Source organism: Gymnoscopelus braueri (genome assembly GCF_963280865.1).
Source record: "Gymnoscopelus braueri genome assembly, chromosome: 2".
NCBI lineage: Eukaryota > Metazoa > Chordata > Actinopteri > Myctophiformes > Myctophidae > Gymnoscopelus > Gymnoscopelus braueri.
The window spans coordinates 6,723,266-6,737,403 of NC_137604.1; the positions used below are offsets into that span (position 1 = coordinate 6,723,266).

The following is a 14,138-nucleotide window of genomic DNA, read 5'->3' on the forward strand; positions in this document are numbered from 1 at the left end:
CAACACCCCCCCCCCCCCCCACCCCCACCCACACACAGCTCAGCTAATTTCAAATGGCAGAAATGTATATACTTTAGGGCTGAAGTGGTTAATGTATGATTTGTAATAATAATCAAAATCTACAGTAACTAGAAGTAACTAGAAACACACACTCAGTCTCTCTCACACACACACACACACACACACACACACACACACACACACACACACACACACACACACACACACACACACACACACACACACACACACACACACACACACACACACACACACACACACACACACACACACACACTGTTGCTGTCATGCTGTTTGTGATGAAATGGTCAAATATTGACCGAAACATTTACTGGACCTGTTTTCATTTGGTCAATTCCGGACTCTGGAACACACACACACACACACACACACCAACCCGATCTCCAGAGATTACCGTAACATTGCACGGAACGAGTGCACTTCATTCCGTGGATAGCCGCCTCGGAACTCCCGAATTGCGTGCATATGGTACGGCGCTCCCTTTGTGACAAAACCATTTCGGAGGCGCGCAGTCACAGGCGAATTGTCACCCCGTGAAGGACCACCGAGGGAGCTAAGGCGACCGAGTTGCCGTCCTGAACGGTGTGACATTCGCCTGTGCCTACTCAGCGCCGTTTGAGTTATGTACCGATAGGCACAGAATCGTAAATTTTATTGTGCGGACTGCTCGGGTTTTTCCGTGTTGCGACTGGTTACGCCCACCGTGGGACTCGCCGTACATATGCACGCAATTTGGGAGTTCCGAGGCGACTATCCACGGAATGAAGTGCACTCGTTCCGTGCAATGTTACGGTATTCTCTGGAGATCAGGCTGCACACACACACACACACACACACACACACACACACACACACACACACACACACACACACACACACACACACACACACACACACACACACACACACACACACACACACACACACACACACACACACACACACACACACCACCCCTATACTGATCTAACAATGAGTCTTATAATAAAGCTTCATAATATCATGTTTCATGTTTAATGTTATAAAATAAAAAAATAGAAAAAGTGCTCCTCGGAGCACAGGTCTCCGCCAGGTCAGGTAGGCTATTGTGGCCTCCTGGTGGCGCTATAATAGGCCAACGTGAAAAGGGTGCCATTTCTTCTTAGGCCTTGCACGACAATCGGACACTGACTGCATTCATGATTTGAGGCATTTTGTTAAAAACGTTTGTTTCGCTAAATTAGACCTGTTGGTGGCGCTATAACAGGCCAATGTTAAAAGGGTGGCATTTGTTCCTCAACATAGTGTGAATGTGCGTGCAAAGTTTGAGCGCAATTGGATGCTGCGTTCAGAATTTGCGGAATGTTGTTCAAAACAAGCCAATAATGCAAACTTTAGATGTCAATCTTAGCCAATCAGTATGGAATATGAAAAATGTTCCATTGTAGACCTGCGGAGCAGAATTGTCTGACCGTCTGACAGGCATCTGGACTAATGTATCCACTCCAAAATGTATATCTAACACACTAATAAATAATCCCATGAAATCCCGTGAAAATATAACATTAATAAATGTATAAAATAAGGCAAACACGGTCGTGCACGCCTATTTTATTTCCAAGTGACAATGACAAGAAATCAAAATCTAACATAGCCTATTTGAAACGTTACAAGTTATGTGCTTAATCATTCACTCATTTAAACAAACTGCTTTAACAGTCATTCAGATAAGATTGCAGATCTGCATTGGCTATTTGAAAATAGCAGATCTACAAGCTCCAAGATCCACAACGCGTCTCGATGCGACGCGTTGTGAGCTTGTAGATCTGCTATTTTCAAATTCATCAATCACTCCATAAACGTTCAGATTATTATGACTGCCTTGCCAGTAGGGCTGTGAATCTTCTGGGCCACACACACACACACACACACACACACACACACACACACACACACACACACACACACACACACACACACACACACACACACACACACACACACACACACACACACACACACACACACACACACACACACACACACACACACACACACACACACACACACACACACACACAATTTGTTGCTGTCATGCTGTTAGTGATGAAATGGAACACGGTCAAATATTAGCCAAATATTTACCATTCGGTCAATTCCGGACTCTGAAAAGACACAACACAACCCCCACGCCCACCCACACACAGCTCACAATGTGTCGCATCGTAACACATTGTGAGCTTGCAGATCAGCTATTTTCAAATGGCAGAAATGTATTGTAGTGGGGGTCCTTCATCTCTCTCTCAGCTAAGGGGTCCTTGGCGCAAAAAAACGTTGAAGATCCCATTAGGCTATGGACCCCATAGCCTGTAGCAGTCTGTCTATTTATAGCTTACATTTAATCTAGAGGCTAGAGCTAAAGTGCCAAATACACCTTGTATTTATTGATTGATGGGGGGGGGTCAACCATTTTGTGATAAAGGTATAATAATAATACATTTTATTTATATTGCACTTTACATTTGAAACAAATCTAAAGTGTTTAAATATCAATTAATGAAAAATAACAGATGTGACAGAACAGAATTAAACATGATATAAACCTAAAACCTAAACACTTTAATACTTTTCTTGCCTATAATAAGTATAACTGCCTCTGTGTCAGATTGTTGGTTCTTACCTGCAGCTATTCAATTACAATATTATTCAAAAACAAACACACAGACAACGCTTTCAAAGTAAACTTCAAGTCCCAGAATGCATTGCAGCCATTTGTCATAATCCCACTACTAGTGTTGCCATGTCTGCTTATTATAAGCGACTTTGGGCTTGCAGCTTGTAGATCGTCTATTTTAGATATGTATATGTATAGGTCATGTGACCTATAGTCTCCACATGACTATAGGCCAATACCTTATTTTTTAACTCTATGGCCAATACACACTTATTTTCTATCACAGTTACACTTATTTTCATAGACCGGGCTGCTTATTTCTATAGCAAAATGTGGCAACGCTGGCCATTGCTGCAACTGACGTCGTTCCTGGTTGGATTTTCAAACCACGGTGGAATAACCGACATACACGCTCCTCTCTCGGCTGGAAAGAATGTTTGGATGAAACAAACCAAAATAAAATCAATGAAAGGTTGTTGGACAAATAAAGAAGTAGTTCCCGATTATTTCTTGGATTGATATACTCAATAAAGGGAGGGTGGAGCAGTGAAGTAAGTAGGCTTGCTAGGCTAGGCTATATATTTTTCCCTCCACTTTGTGGCCAGCATATGTTTGTACCTTGTTAAATTTGCAATTCATACTTCTAGTCTGTTATCTACCGTGCGTTTTGCTTCATTAACTGAAATTAGCTGTTAAAGCTGTTGAAATAAACCACTAGAAAATAAATAAAATAATTGCCGATTTACAAGCTTACAAAGTGAGCTTGTAGATCGGCTATTTTTGGCTAATGGATGGGGATCAAGTGGCCATGAGGTAAGCACTTTATATTTGAAATCTGAACGTTTAGGTAGATGTATGGGCTAAATGGAGACAGTGACACCAGGTTGAAGTATTGTCATGTTTCAGGGCTGGCAAAATTATAGCCTTTTTGTAAGCCTTTTGAGTGATGCCTTTTTATTTCATGCTAACTGATCTCTGCTCTCATTGTAATTTATTGGTGAGCTCAGTAAGCCTTTAGATTTTTAGCCTGTTGGTCTAAGTAGTAGTTTGGATTGTGTATTTGTGTTATGAGCTATACAGTATGTGTGTATCTGGATCTCAATGTTAATCTACAGTAGTCTATTGCTGCTGAAGATATTTTTAATAATGTATATGGCCTGTGGGCATGGGTTAGAACTGGTATCACAAAAGTGGGTTCCATATGGGCTTGGGTTAGAACTGGTCACCCTGTACTTGGTCTCATATGGGCTTTGTATGGGCTAAGTGGGCATGGGTTATAACTGGTCACCCATGTCTGGGTCCCATAAGGGTTATGTGTGGGCTAAGTGGGCATGGGTTAGAACTGGTCACCCTTTTCTGGGTCCCATATGGGCTAAGTGGGCTTGGGTTACAACCGGTCACCCATGTCTGGGTCTCATATGGGCTATATATGGGCTAAAAAGACTAAACGACGTAAACAAGATCTGACACCAGATTATTGATCGGCGTGTCTCTCCGGACACGCCCATACAACTTTCCTCATGGGCATGGGTTAGAACTGGTAACACAAAAATGTGTTCCATATGGGCAAAGTGGGCATGGGTTAGAACTGGTCACCCATGTCTGGGTGTTAAAGCATGGTAAATGCTTTAAGAAGGGAACCACAGTAAGCAATAATTTTCACGAGTTTTCCAAAAATAGCAGATCTACAAGCTCATAGCGCTATGAGCTTGTATATCTGCTATTGTTTTGAATAGCCAAAGAATCTTAACATGGCACAGATGCGTTCCCGGTCTAAATGGGTTGAGAGAATAAATAGTTAAAAGGCTAAAAACGAGGCAAAGAAAAACGTGAAGATTAAAAGGCAGAACTAGGCGGGGAATGCAAGTCTGAAAAGGTGGCTTTTGAGGGAGGTTTTGAACATCAGGCAACCCAGTATCCAGACCCAAATGTTCCTCTTTCACGTTTCTGCAAACAAGCCAAACGTACGCACATATTATTGAACATATTTTCCAGCAAAAACGTTAGTGTTTCAAAGTCACTTAAAAAATGGAAACTTTGCGCTATGTTCATTCTCTTTCTCTCAGGCGCTGTGTGTGCGTTTGTGTGTTTGAGACACAAACTCACAAACGGCACAAGTCTTTTTTTTACTGCATAATGTACCCGAGGGAGAAAATACAGTGAGTGAACGAGAGAAAGGGATGGAGAAATTTCATTTTTTTAATTTGTCTTTATACAAGATGAGTATACACAATATAACAGGTTGAAGTGCTATCGAAACAGTGTCTGTCACTGTCCAGTTTAGGGTTAGCTTAAATGTGTACACTCTCAGAGTTACACACCTGTAAGAGTCCATTTGGAACCCCCTCAAGGAACCAGGAGGGTCCCTGGACCACACTTTGAGACCCACTGGTGTAGCACAGTGTTTCCAGTGAGTCAACAATCTGAGTCTGTTTGACCAGAATGGAACAGAGCCTTCATCAGTATCACTGGTAACACTGTTGTCATAACGACTAAACTGGGAGAAAGAAAAGAAAAAGGGTTAACCTTTAAATTGTATGAATTTTATTTGATTAGATTTTGGGGTCTCAATAGAAGTGAGGTTAGGTTATGCAGCTACACAGAGGAAGAGGAAGGTGGATGAAGGTGAGTTAACCCTTCAGGGTCCTTGTCGTAGGAACCAGATATGGTTAACCCTTTGGGAACCAGGTGGTTAAAGGAGTAGTTTACCCCCAAATAAAGTTTTTTTGTCGCATTCCTGAGCCAATGATTTGATGACCAGGTCATTGGTCAGTATAGGAGACTCTTTGAGACTCCGCCGGTCATCATGTGACAAAAACTAAAGAATATCCATGAACTCAAGGCTTCGTGGGGTGTTTAATTGATAGAATAAGTATTTTTTTTGGGTGAACTACTCCTTTAAGCCCTTCAGGGTTCGTGTAGTAGGAACCAGATCTCGTTGCGTCTGTGCGGAACGCCAGGGTTCTCGTAGACGGCCACCATGTAGCCGTCGCGCCTCACGTCGACATGGGAACCAACTCCACCCCCCGTGGTGATGATGTCATCACGATGCTGCGGCGGCTGGTCGCCATGGGAACCCAGGAGGTCCCAGAGCAGGCGGATCTGATGGCCGACCGTCTCCTCTGTGGTCGTCCCCAAGAAAGTTCTACACACACACACACACACACACACACACACACACACATTTATATTACTTTCAGTGGTAGAAAAAGTACTGACACTTTATACTTAAGTACAAGTATCACTAGTACTTGAGTAAGTTTACTTGAGTAAACATTTCACTTGATGTTGTCCAATAAGAATTCAGAATCTCAAACAGACACGGGTGCCTAAAAAAAAACGTACTGACGGGAAGATAGCACTGAGGAGAAAACGGTGAAAGCAGCTGAGGCAGTGCAGGCGGGGCATCAAGGCCACTGTGGCCGTGGGGCATCAAATATTTCGAGGGGCACATGGCCAAACAGAGGGGCAACGAGGGCCATGGTCATCGTGGCCGCCGTGAGATTACTGACCTGAACCCTAAAGCCGAAGATAAATAATAACCTACAAGCTTACAATGACAGTGGAGCGCAACTAAGAATAACCATATGTACAAGGTAATAACTAGGGGTGTGCCGAATTTCACAATACGATATTGGGCTCACGATATCGATACGATACGATGTATGGCACTTTTTTATTATGAAAATATATTGGGGCGGGGGAAGGGGGGAGCAAATGCAAAAAAATACTGTATTATCATTGCCAAAAAAAAATTAATTTATTATAAAAATAAACGCCAAAACGATATATATCGCCACGAAAACGTATCACGATATATCGCGGGACGATATATCGGCACACCCCTAGTAATAACGCATATCGGCGGTTGGCAAACGATGCTGATATCCTATTGAAGCAGAATTGTGTATTATTGTTAGTGTTGAAGCAGAGTGTTGCATCATCGTTTGTATTTTTTCATATTCACCGGGTAATAACGCGGATCGGCGGTCGGTAGATGATGGTGATGTCGGGGTCGGTGGGAGTGGGCGGGACTATCTGGAACTCCGCAGGGAGGAAGTATGATGTCATCACGTCTCTATGAAACAAGTTCCCGTCATGCATCTGGAGGCTGTTAACGATGGGGATGGTTATACCCAGATAACGACCTGCATATATTAACATAAATTAAATGTTAAGGCTTAATGAAGAAGGAGGGGCTAAGTGGTGCAGTGGGAGGGGCTAAGCTGCACAGTGGGAGGGGCTAAGTTGTGTCGTGGGAGGGGCTCAGTGGTGCATTGGGAGGGGCTAACCTTTAGAGTTCTCCTTGCAGATGTATTTCATTAACTTCATGAAGGCCAATGAGATGCTCTGCTCATACAGCTTCTCTGATTGGCTGACCTGAGCCCAGTGACCTGCTGGATACAAACGCTCTTCATACAACACCTCACCTAACTAGCAGGTGCACAAACACACACACACACACACACACACACACACACACACACACACACACACACACACACCAAAGTGCTGAATAAAGCAGGAAGTAGCAAAGCATTGACATAAACAATAAGACAAAAGTGAAAATCACAAATAAACAGTGAAAAACATTACAGTCATTTAGAAGACGCTTTTATCCAAAGCGACTTACAATAAGTGCATTCAACATAGGTAGGGAACAAAAACTACTAATCACCAGAAGTCTTAAGTGCATTTTCTGCAAAAACAAGCAACCAAGAGTATACCTAGCGCTAAGGTAAAAGTGCAATATATCAGCTACCTATTTCCTTAAACAGATGAGACAAAATAGCAAAATCAAATGAGCAGGAGCTAAAACAAATAAGTGTATCGACTAAACAAGATCCAATAAAACAATACAACAATAAAACAAGCGTTCGTACAACTAGTTAACAAGTAGGCCAGGCAAAGAGGAAGGGTAGTGTTTCCTGAAGAGGTGGGTTTTCAGCCTGTGGCGAAAGATGGGCATTGACTATGCTGTCCTGACATCAGTGGGAAGTTCATTCCACCACTGTGGGGCCAGAACAGAAAGAAGTCACCAGGGTTTTAAACTGGATGCGAGCCGCTACGGGGAGCCAGTGTAGAGTACGGAGAAGGATATGGGGAATTAAACAAGAGACTTAAACACAGTCTAAACCACTGGTTCTCAAAGTGTAGTCCGGGGACCCCCAGGGGTCCTTAAAAGTTCCAGGGGCTCGCCAGCAAAAGGTGTTAATACAGCATCACAATCAGTTTAAACAGGCCCTTAACACATTCATTGCCAGGTATTAATTCATCCATCCGACACGGCCAGCGGTTTGACCTTATATTGAGTCTTTTTGACGATGCACAGAATTTCTTTTTCAACCCGGATGTAAACAAACAATGTCTCTGTGGGGAGACGAGTCTCTCTTCTTTCCACCGGAAAACAAAACATTGCAACCGCGATCGTCCGTTCTGTAGTTATCGGCAGTTTAATATAGATCGTTTTCACCAAAGTGTTATGGTTATATATTTATTGTAAGCAACCCTGATGAAGAACCTCTATTCTATTGTTACATTGTATTGTAGCGTCCCCAACCCGCCACAACTTCCTCCACTGAGGGAGCTAGCTTCGTTGGCGCAGGGGGTTGTTGGCCGGACTAGTGAGCCGTGGGTCATGGGTTCGACTCCGGCTCGGGGCGCTGCATTTCTCGGCCGTTACATTGGTGTCTGAAGTGGGATGTGCCCTTGCGTGAGGGACGAGAGGGACTGGACGTGTGCGGTCAACCGAGAAGCGCGCTTCGATTCGAACTGAGGGGAGAGTGTAGCGTCCCCAACCCGCCACAACTTCCTCCACCGAGGGAGCTAGCTTCTTTGGCGCAGGGGGTTGCCAAAGGGGGCGCAGGGGGTTGTTGGCCGGACTGGTGAGCCGTGGGTCATGGGTTCGACTCCGGCTCGGGGCGCTGCATTTCTCGGCCGTTACAGTATTGTATCCTATATTAAATTGACAAATGGATGGACTTCACAAACGTAACATCCAGACCTGCGAGGTGCACTGTTTCTCCGATCCGCAACAAACTTGGCACAAATGCTGTTCAGGGGTCTGCCATGGCAATAGTCACACCAACAATACTAAATTAAACACATAGGGGGCGCTACAGTAATGTTACAGCAGTGTTTAACTCTACACATGGCCATAACTCACTGACCATTACTCTGTTCAGCACAGTATAGGACTGGATAGCGGCCTGAAATCTATAAAATATAATAAAAGTACCTTCTCATGTGTAGAAATGGGACAGGAGTATTGAATTGTAATAGGATTAGTTACTAAAGTGTTAAAGTACCCTCTCATGTGTAGAAATGGGACTGAAGGGAATGAGCTCCCTCTGCTGGTTTCTACTGGTCATCTCCTGAATGGGTCCAGTCATTTCTGTAATATAATAATAATAAATGAATGGGTCCAGTTATTTCTGTAATATAATAATAATACTACTACTACTAATAATAGTGTATGAATGAAATATTTACATGTTTACATTTACATAACATAATCTCTGAAACATCAAACGCATATTTAAGGTTTATAATGACATTTATATCTATATAACAGTGATCCCCAATAAATCAATCAGCCAGCAGGCTAAGCATTGGGAGAAGTTTAGAAGTACTTTACATTCAAAATCACATAAGACTACAAGGGTTCCAATAACCTGTATATCGTCGGGTGGAAACCTCATATGTCCAAAACTGTTACTTCTCAGGATTCAATAATAAATAAATTGCAAAAGTAGCAGATCTACATGCTCCAAAAGTGTCTCTTGCGGATCTGCTACTTTTGATGCTTTTGTGTGACACTGTAGTATGATCTAAATGGAAAATGGTGCATTTATATAGTGCTTTTATCCAAAGCGCTTCACATAGATTGTGCATTACATTCACCCATTCACACACAGATGGTGGAGGAAACCATGCAAGGCACCAACCTGCTCATCGCGAGCAATTAGGGGTTCAGCGTCTTGCTCAAGGACACTTAGACACTAACTCTGGGGGAGCCCCCCAGCCCGGGATCGAACTGGGAACCTTGCGGTTTCCAGTCCACTCTACCCGGCCACTCTACCCGGCCACTCTACCCCTGAGCCACTGCCGCCCCCAAGTAGATTAACATTTGGAGATGTGAGGTTTCTGCCCGACAGCAACGATATATATTAGGGGTGTGCCGATACACTCATTTCACGATACGATACACGATATTGGGCTCACAATACTGATACTGTTGCGAACGTTCAGGGCATACTTGCCAGCACTGGCCTATATATGGAGATCCCCATAAATGGAGACGATCGACCTACGAAGTCGTCATAGAGACCCAAGATGTGTCATAGATACGGAGTCTGACATCAGTGAACCCTTCCCAGAAACTCCATATACGGAGATAACCGTCACGTCCAGGACTGACGTCCTGGTCCCATATTTGGGCATAACTGACATAGGCAGCTCCATATGAGGAGATGTCTGACACTATCTGACATCACCGCAGTGATGTCAGGGGCTACCCACAGCAGGTTAAAACACGCTGGATGTCATGGTTGAAAACTCACTCTCCTCATCGGCACTAGACTCAGCCCTAACCCTTCCAGAGTAGCCAGCATCGATCCAAGCAGGATTAGCTCAACTGACAACCAGTGTCCTCAGCGACACTCGAAGATCATCTTAACTCTCTCTAGAGTATCAGGACGACTAGCTGGCCGTACAACCCAGCTAGGCCTCACAGGGGCTCTTGAGTCCGGTTCTAAACAACCAGACGATTATCAGTTTAACAGATACGATATATGGCACTTTTTTATTATGCAAATATATGGGGGGGGGGGGGGGGGGAATGCTGAAGAAAAAAAAAAAACGGCAAACCGATACATATCGTCACGAAAACGTATCGTGATATATCGCGGGACAATATATCGGCACACCCCTAATATATATACATATCTAGGAATGGGACGATATGAAAATGACATGTCACGATTGTGGCAAAAATAATTGCCATTAAAGATATTATCACGATAATCAAAATATGAGTAAAACTTAAAATGCCACTTTGTTAAACCACTTGAAACCCCCAGCATCCTTATTCTGGGGGGAACGTTCGCCAAACGTAGCCGATCTACAAGCTCACAACGCGTTGTGAGCTTGTAAATCTGCTGTTTTTGGTGAAATAGAGTGAAATAAGAGCGTACCAAATGCACTCTTTACAGGTCAGTTTTATCAAGTATAGAGGGTTTAAGCGGGACTGAATTTGCAGCTCAACAAAAGCTAATTAATCTTAGTGTACGATGGAGGACAATTTCACAATAAATAAAATATGTATTGTAACAGAGTATTTCTACATTGCAGTATTTATACTTTTACTTAAGTAAGAAATGTGAGTACTTTACCCACCACTGATCATCATCATTATTATTATCATCATCCTTATTCTACTCACCAGGTGGTACAGTCACATGGTGAGTGCTGCCAACCGCCTGCCAATGACGTAACAGTCTGTCGTTTTGCTCCTCGTTCATTGGCTGAGGGTCTGCGATGTCGTCAGTGATGTCATCATCCTCATCCAATCCGTCCAGGTCTTCCAGGGAAATGAGAGCCATGTTGACCTTTTACACACAGGAAGTAGCCTACATTAACACACAGGAAATACAATCTGTTTTTCTGCTCCACATGGGGTGCATCCACACACGAGATGCAAGTTGACGCCAGTGGCCCAAGACCTTGTTCCGGTTCCGGCCATTTCTGGCCGTTACTGAACGAAGACCGGAACCCGGAAATGCGTTTCAGACGCGCATCGGAACAGTCTTTCCGTTTTTTCCCATAACATGGGAGTGGATGGGACTTCCGACTTTCGAGGGTCAACTTGCATCTCATGTGTGGATGCACCCATAGCTGGAACAAACTCCTAGAAAACGACAGGTCTGGTCACAGCTAAAGATACACTTTCAGTTTTCTGCTGTACTTTACTGAGGTGCTTGTAAGCAGAACAAATAACTTTAAAAGTTGACTAGAACCTGCTTCAGTCTCTGTGCTCAACAGTGTTGTCATGTCTGCTTATTATAAGCTACTTTGTTTTTATGTTTTATATTTTTATGTTAAGTGTCTTGTAAATATTGGTTGTTAGTTATTTTTTTTATTGGGCTTTGTCACCGCTACCTCAGGTGAGAGTAGTAATCTCTCATTACGACCTAAACTACGACATAACCAAAGGATGGCAACAAGGCACACAGCTTGGCAGAGAGTTTAACATCCCCCCCCTCCCCCCCCAAGTGTCAAGTATAAAGTAGCAGAAACAAAGGAAACCCATCAAAGATCTGGATCTTCAAAAACAAATGATTCAAACGATCAAATGCATGAATTAATTATGTATTATACAACCAATAACCAAATTCTTATATCAACAAAGTTCTAAATAACACAACGCATTTTGACCATGATTTTAATCATGAATAAAAAATAAAACTTCACCAAGGCAGCAGACTGTCTGCAAGACAACAGCTCACCCTTTATATACCCATGGCCCCTCCCACACAACATGGCCCCTCCCACCAGGCAGACCAAAACAATTCAGGGTGATTTATAATACTGTGTCCTTCCTGTTCTTCAGAAATAAACCAGCACAACAATACATTCCATTTAAAGTGTTGTTAGATATTTTAACTTTCCTTTCAATCATAGATGTTTTAACTTTCCTTTCAGTCATAGATGTTTTAACTCTCCTTCCAGTACTGTCCAGTGTCCCTCTTTGACACAACCCCTTTGTCCACAGACAAGGAGTTGGTTTGGCCCAATTTGGCCCCGATCAGTGGTTGGCTACAGGTGTGTGTGTGTGTGTGTGTGTGTGTGTGGTGTGTGGTGTGTGGTGTGTGTGCGTGCGTGCGTGTGTGTGTGTGTGTCCTTTACTCTGTTAGATTCCAGAGTAGAGCAACGGTGAGAGAGAGAGAGAGAGAGAGAGAGAGAGAGAGAGAGAGAGAGAGAGAGATGATTGTGCTTTGTTTGTTTGTGATTGTTTTCTTGAATAAATAACATAACGGTTTGTAGTTTGTTGTTTCTGTTTGTGTCCATACACCACCCAGACCGACCCAGTAGCCGCAAGCAACTCTAGATGATATTTTTAATATCTGGCATCTAGAGTTGATGATAGCTTTATTTTTCCTAGTAAATACCGGTCCATATCTATCAGTCAGATGAGAATTAACTCATTGACTGCCAGAGTTAAAACCTCGTTCATAGCTGCCCTTGCCAGCGATTTTCGTGTTTTTTTGTTTCGTTAACCCATTTTGTTATTTAATTCACATATAGAAAGTCTAGCTTGACATTTGAATCGTTTTGATCGTTCCACCACTAGAGAGCAGCACATACCAGATTGATCAGCTCGCTGACACACTCCCCCCCCCCCCCCCCCCCACACCCACTGAAACAGTCAAACACATGAACCGGATGTGAAATGGTCTCAGATTCTCTGATCGGCGAAAATTACGATGTGATACACGACAGGGATGACTGTTCGTCACCCAGACCATAGATTATAGGATCGTTTTTTATAGCGTGTGAAAAACCGTTTGTTTCCCTATTATGGTCGAAAATGACTGGGGGGGGGGGGGGGGGGAATTAAAACCGGAAACGGAACCCAAGTCATGAAACCGGATGCAGTGGTGGGTGAAGTAAGTGGAACCTGAAACTTAGACTGATTCATTACAGAATAGCGTGATCAGAGCATAAAGATCAATAAAGACCATAGATCGCATTAATGCGATCTTGGCGGCCAGGCGCGCTATTTATTAGATCGCATTAATGCAATAATGGCGGCCTATGAGTTAATTACATCAATAAACGGAGGAAGGAAACGTGTTATAATAGTATTTGGGTTTATTCCAAAGAAGAGATCTTACAAGCGTCGGAAAAGCATGGTTCCAGATATATTCTTCTGAAGTTAAAACAGAGATACAGAGTATTATACACATAGCGTGGGTAACGCCTTTCGTCCTCATGCCAGCCATCAGTTGTGTCTCGACTGGCTCCGTTTCCTGGGCAACCAAGGTTGTGGTATCATTTATGCACAATGTTTATAACAACAAATCCGTGTGGCAACGAGGTTAACCTGCTATCTAATATTGTTGACAAACCAGAAGGAGCCCATCAGACCAAAACAATGTTGCAGGCTGCCTGAGAGGCACTGACACTTTTAACCATATTAACACATACAAATGGAAAATAGTACACTTTAGATCCATCAGAAAATGGTACAAAATGAGACCCATCACCAACCCTTGACAGCCCATTCATCCTAACAGAAAAGTTTGATCTGATTGTATTAAACAATGTTAAACTCACCAACATGGCAGCTGTACAGAAAGCTTGGATTATCCTCTTTGTATCTTGAATACTTTATTAACAGTTTGCTCTATTATGGCATTTTACCCCATGTTTGTGCCGAATC

The 14,138-nt window shown here is 43.1% G+C and overlaps 1 protein-coding gene across 2 annotated transcripts; it reads right to left on the minus strand.

The window, feature by feature from the left end:
* Positions 1 to 5,298: 5,298 nt before the first annotated feature.
* Positions 5,299 to 11,300, minus strand: LOC308075272 (heme-binding protein 1-like). 2 transcript variants are annotated; one of them, XM_080415014.1, is made up of 6 exons: positions 11,139 to 11,176; positions 9,004 to 9,089; positions 7,998 to 8,088; positions 6,988 to 7,129; positions 6,663 to 6,843; positions 5,299 to 5,840 (listed from the first exon to the last, which is right to left on the minus strand). In XM_080415014.1, exons 2-6 carry the CDS (start codon positions 9,009 to 9,011, stop codon positions 5,603 to 5,605), a joined length of 660 nt encoding a protein of 219 aa, XP_080271140.1. In that variant the 5' UTR covers positions 9,012 to 9,089; positions 11,139 to 11,176; the 3' UTR covers positions 5,299 to 5,602. The 2 variants fall into 2 exon arrangements, with proteins under 2 accessions (XP_080271140.1, XP_080271139.1); XM_080415013.1 differs by lacking the exon at positions 7,998 to 8,088 and having other exon boundaries at positions 11,139 to 11,300.
* Between the last annotated feature and the right edge of the window lie 2,838 nt (positions 11,301 to 14,138).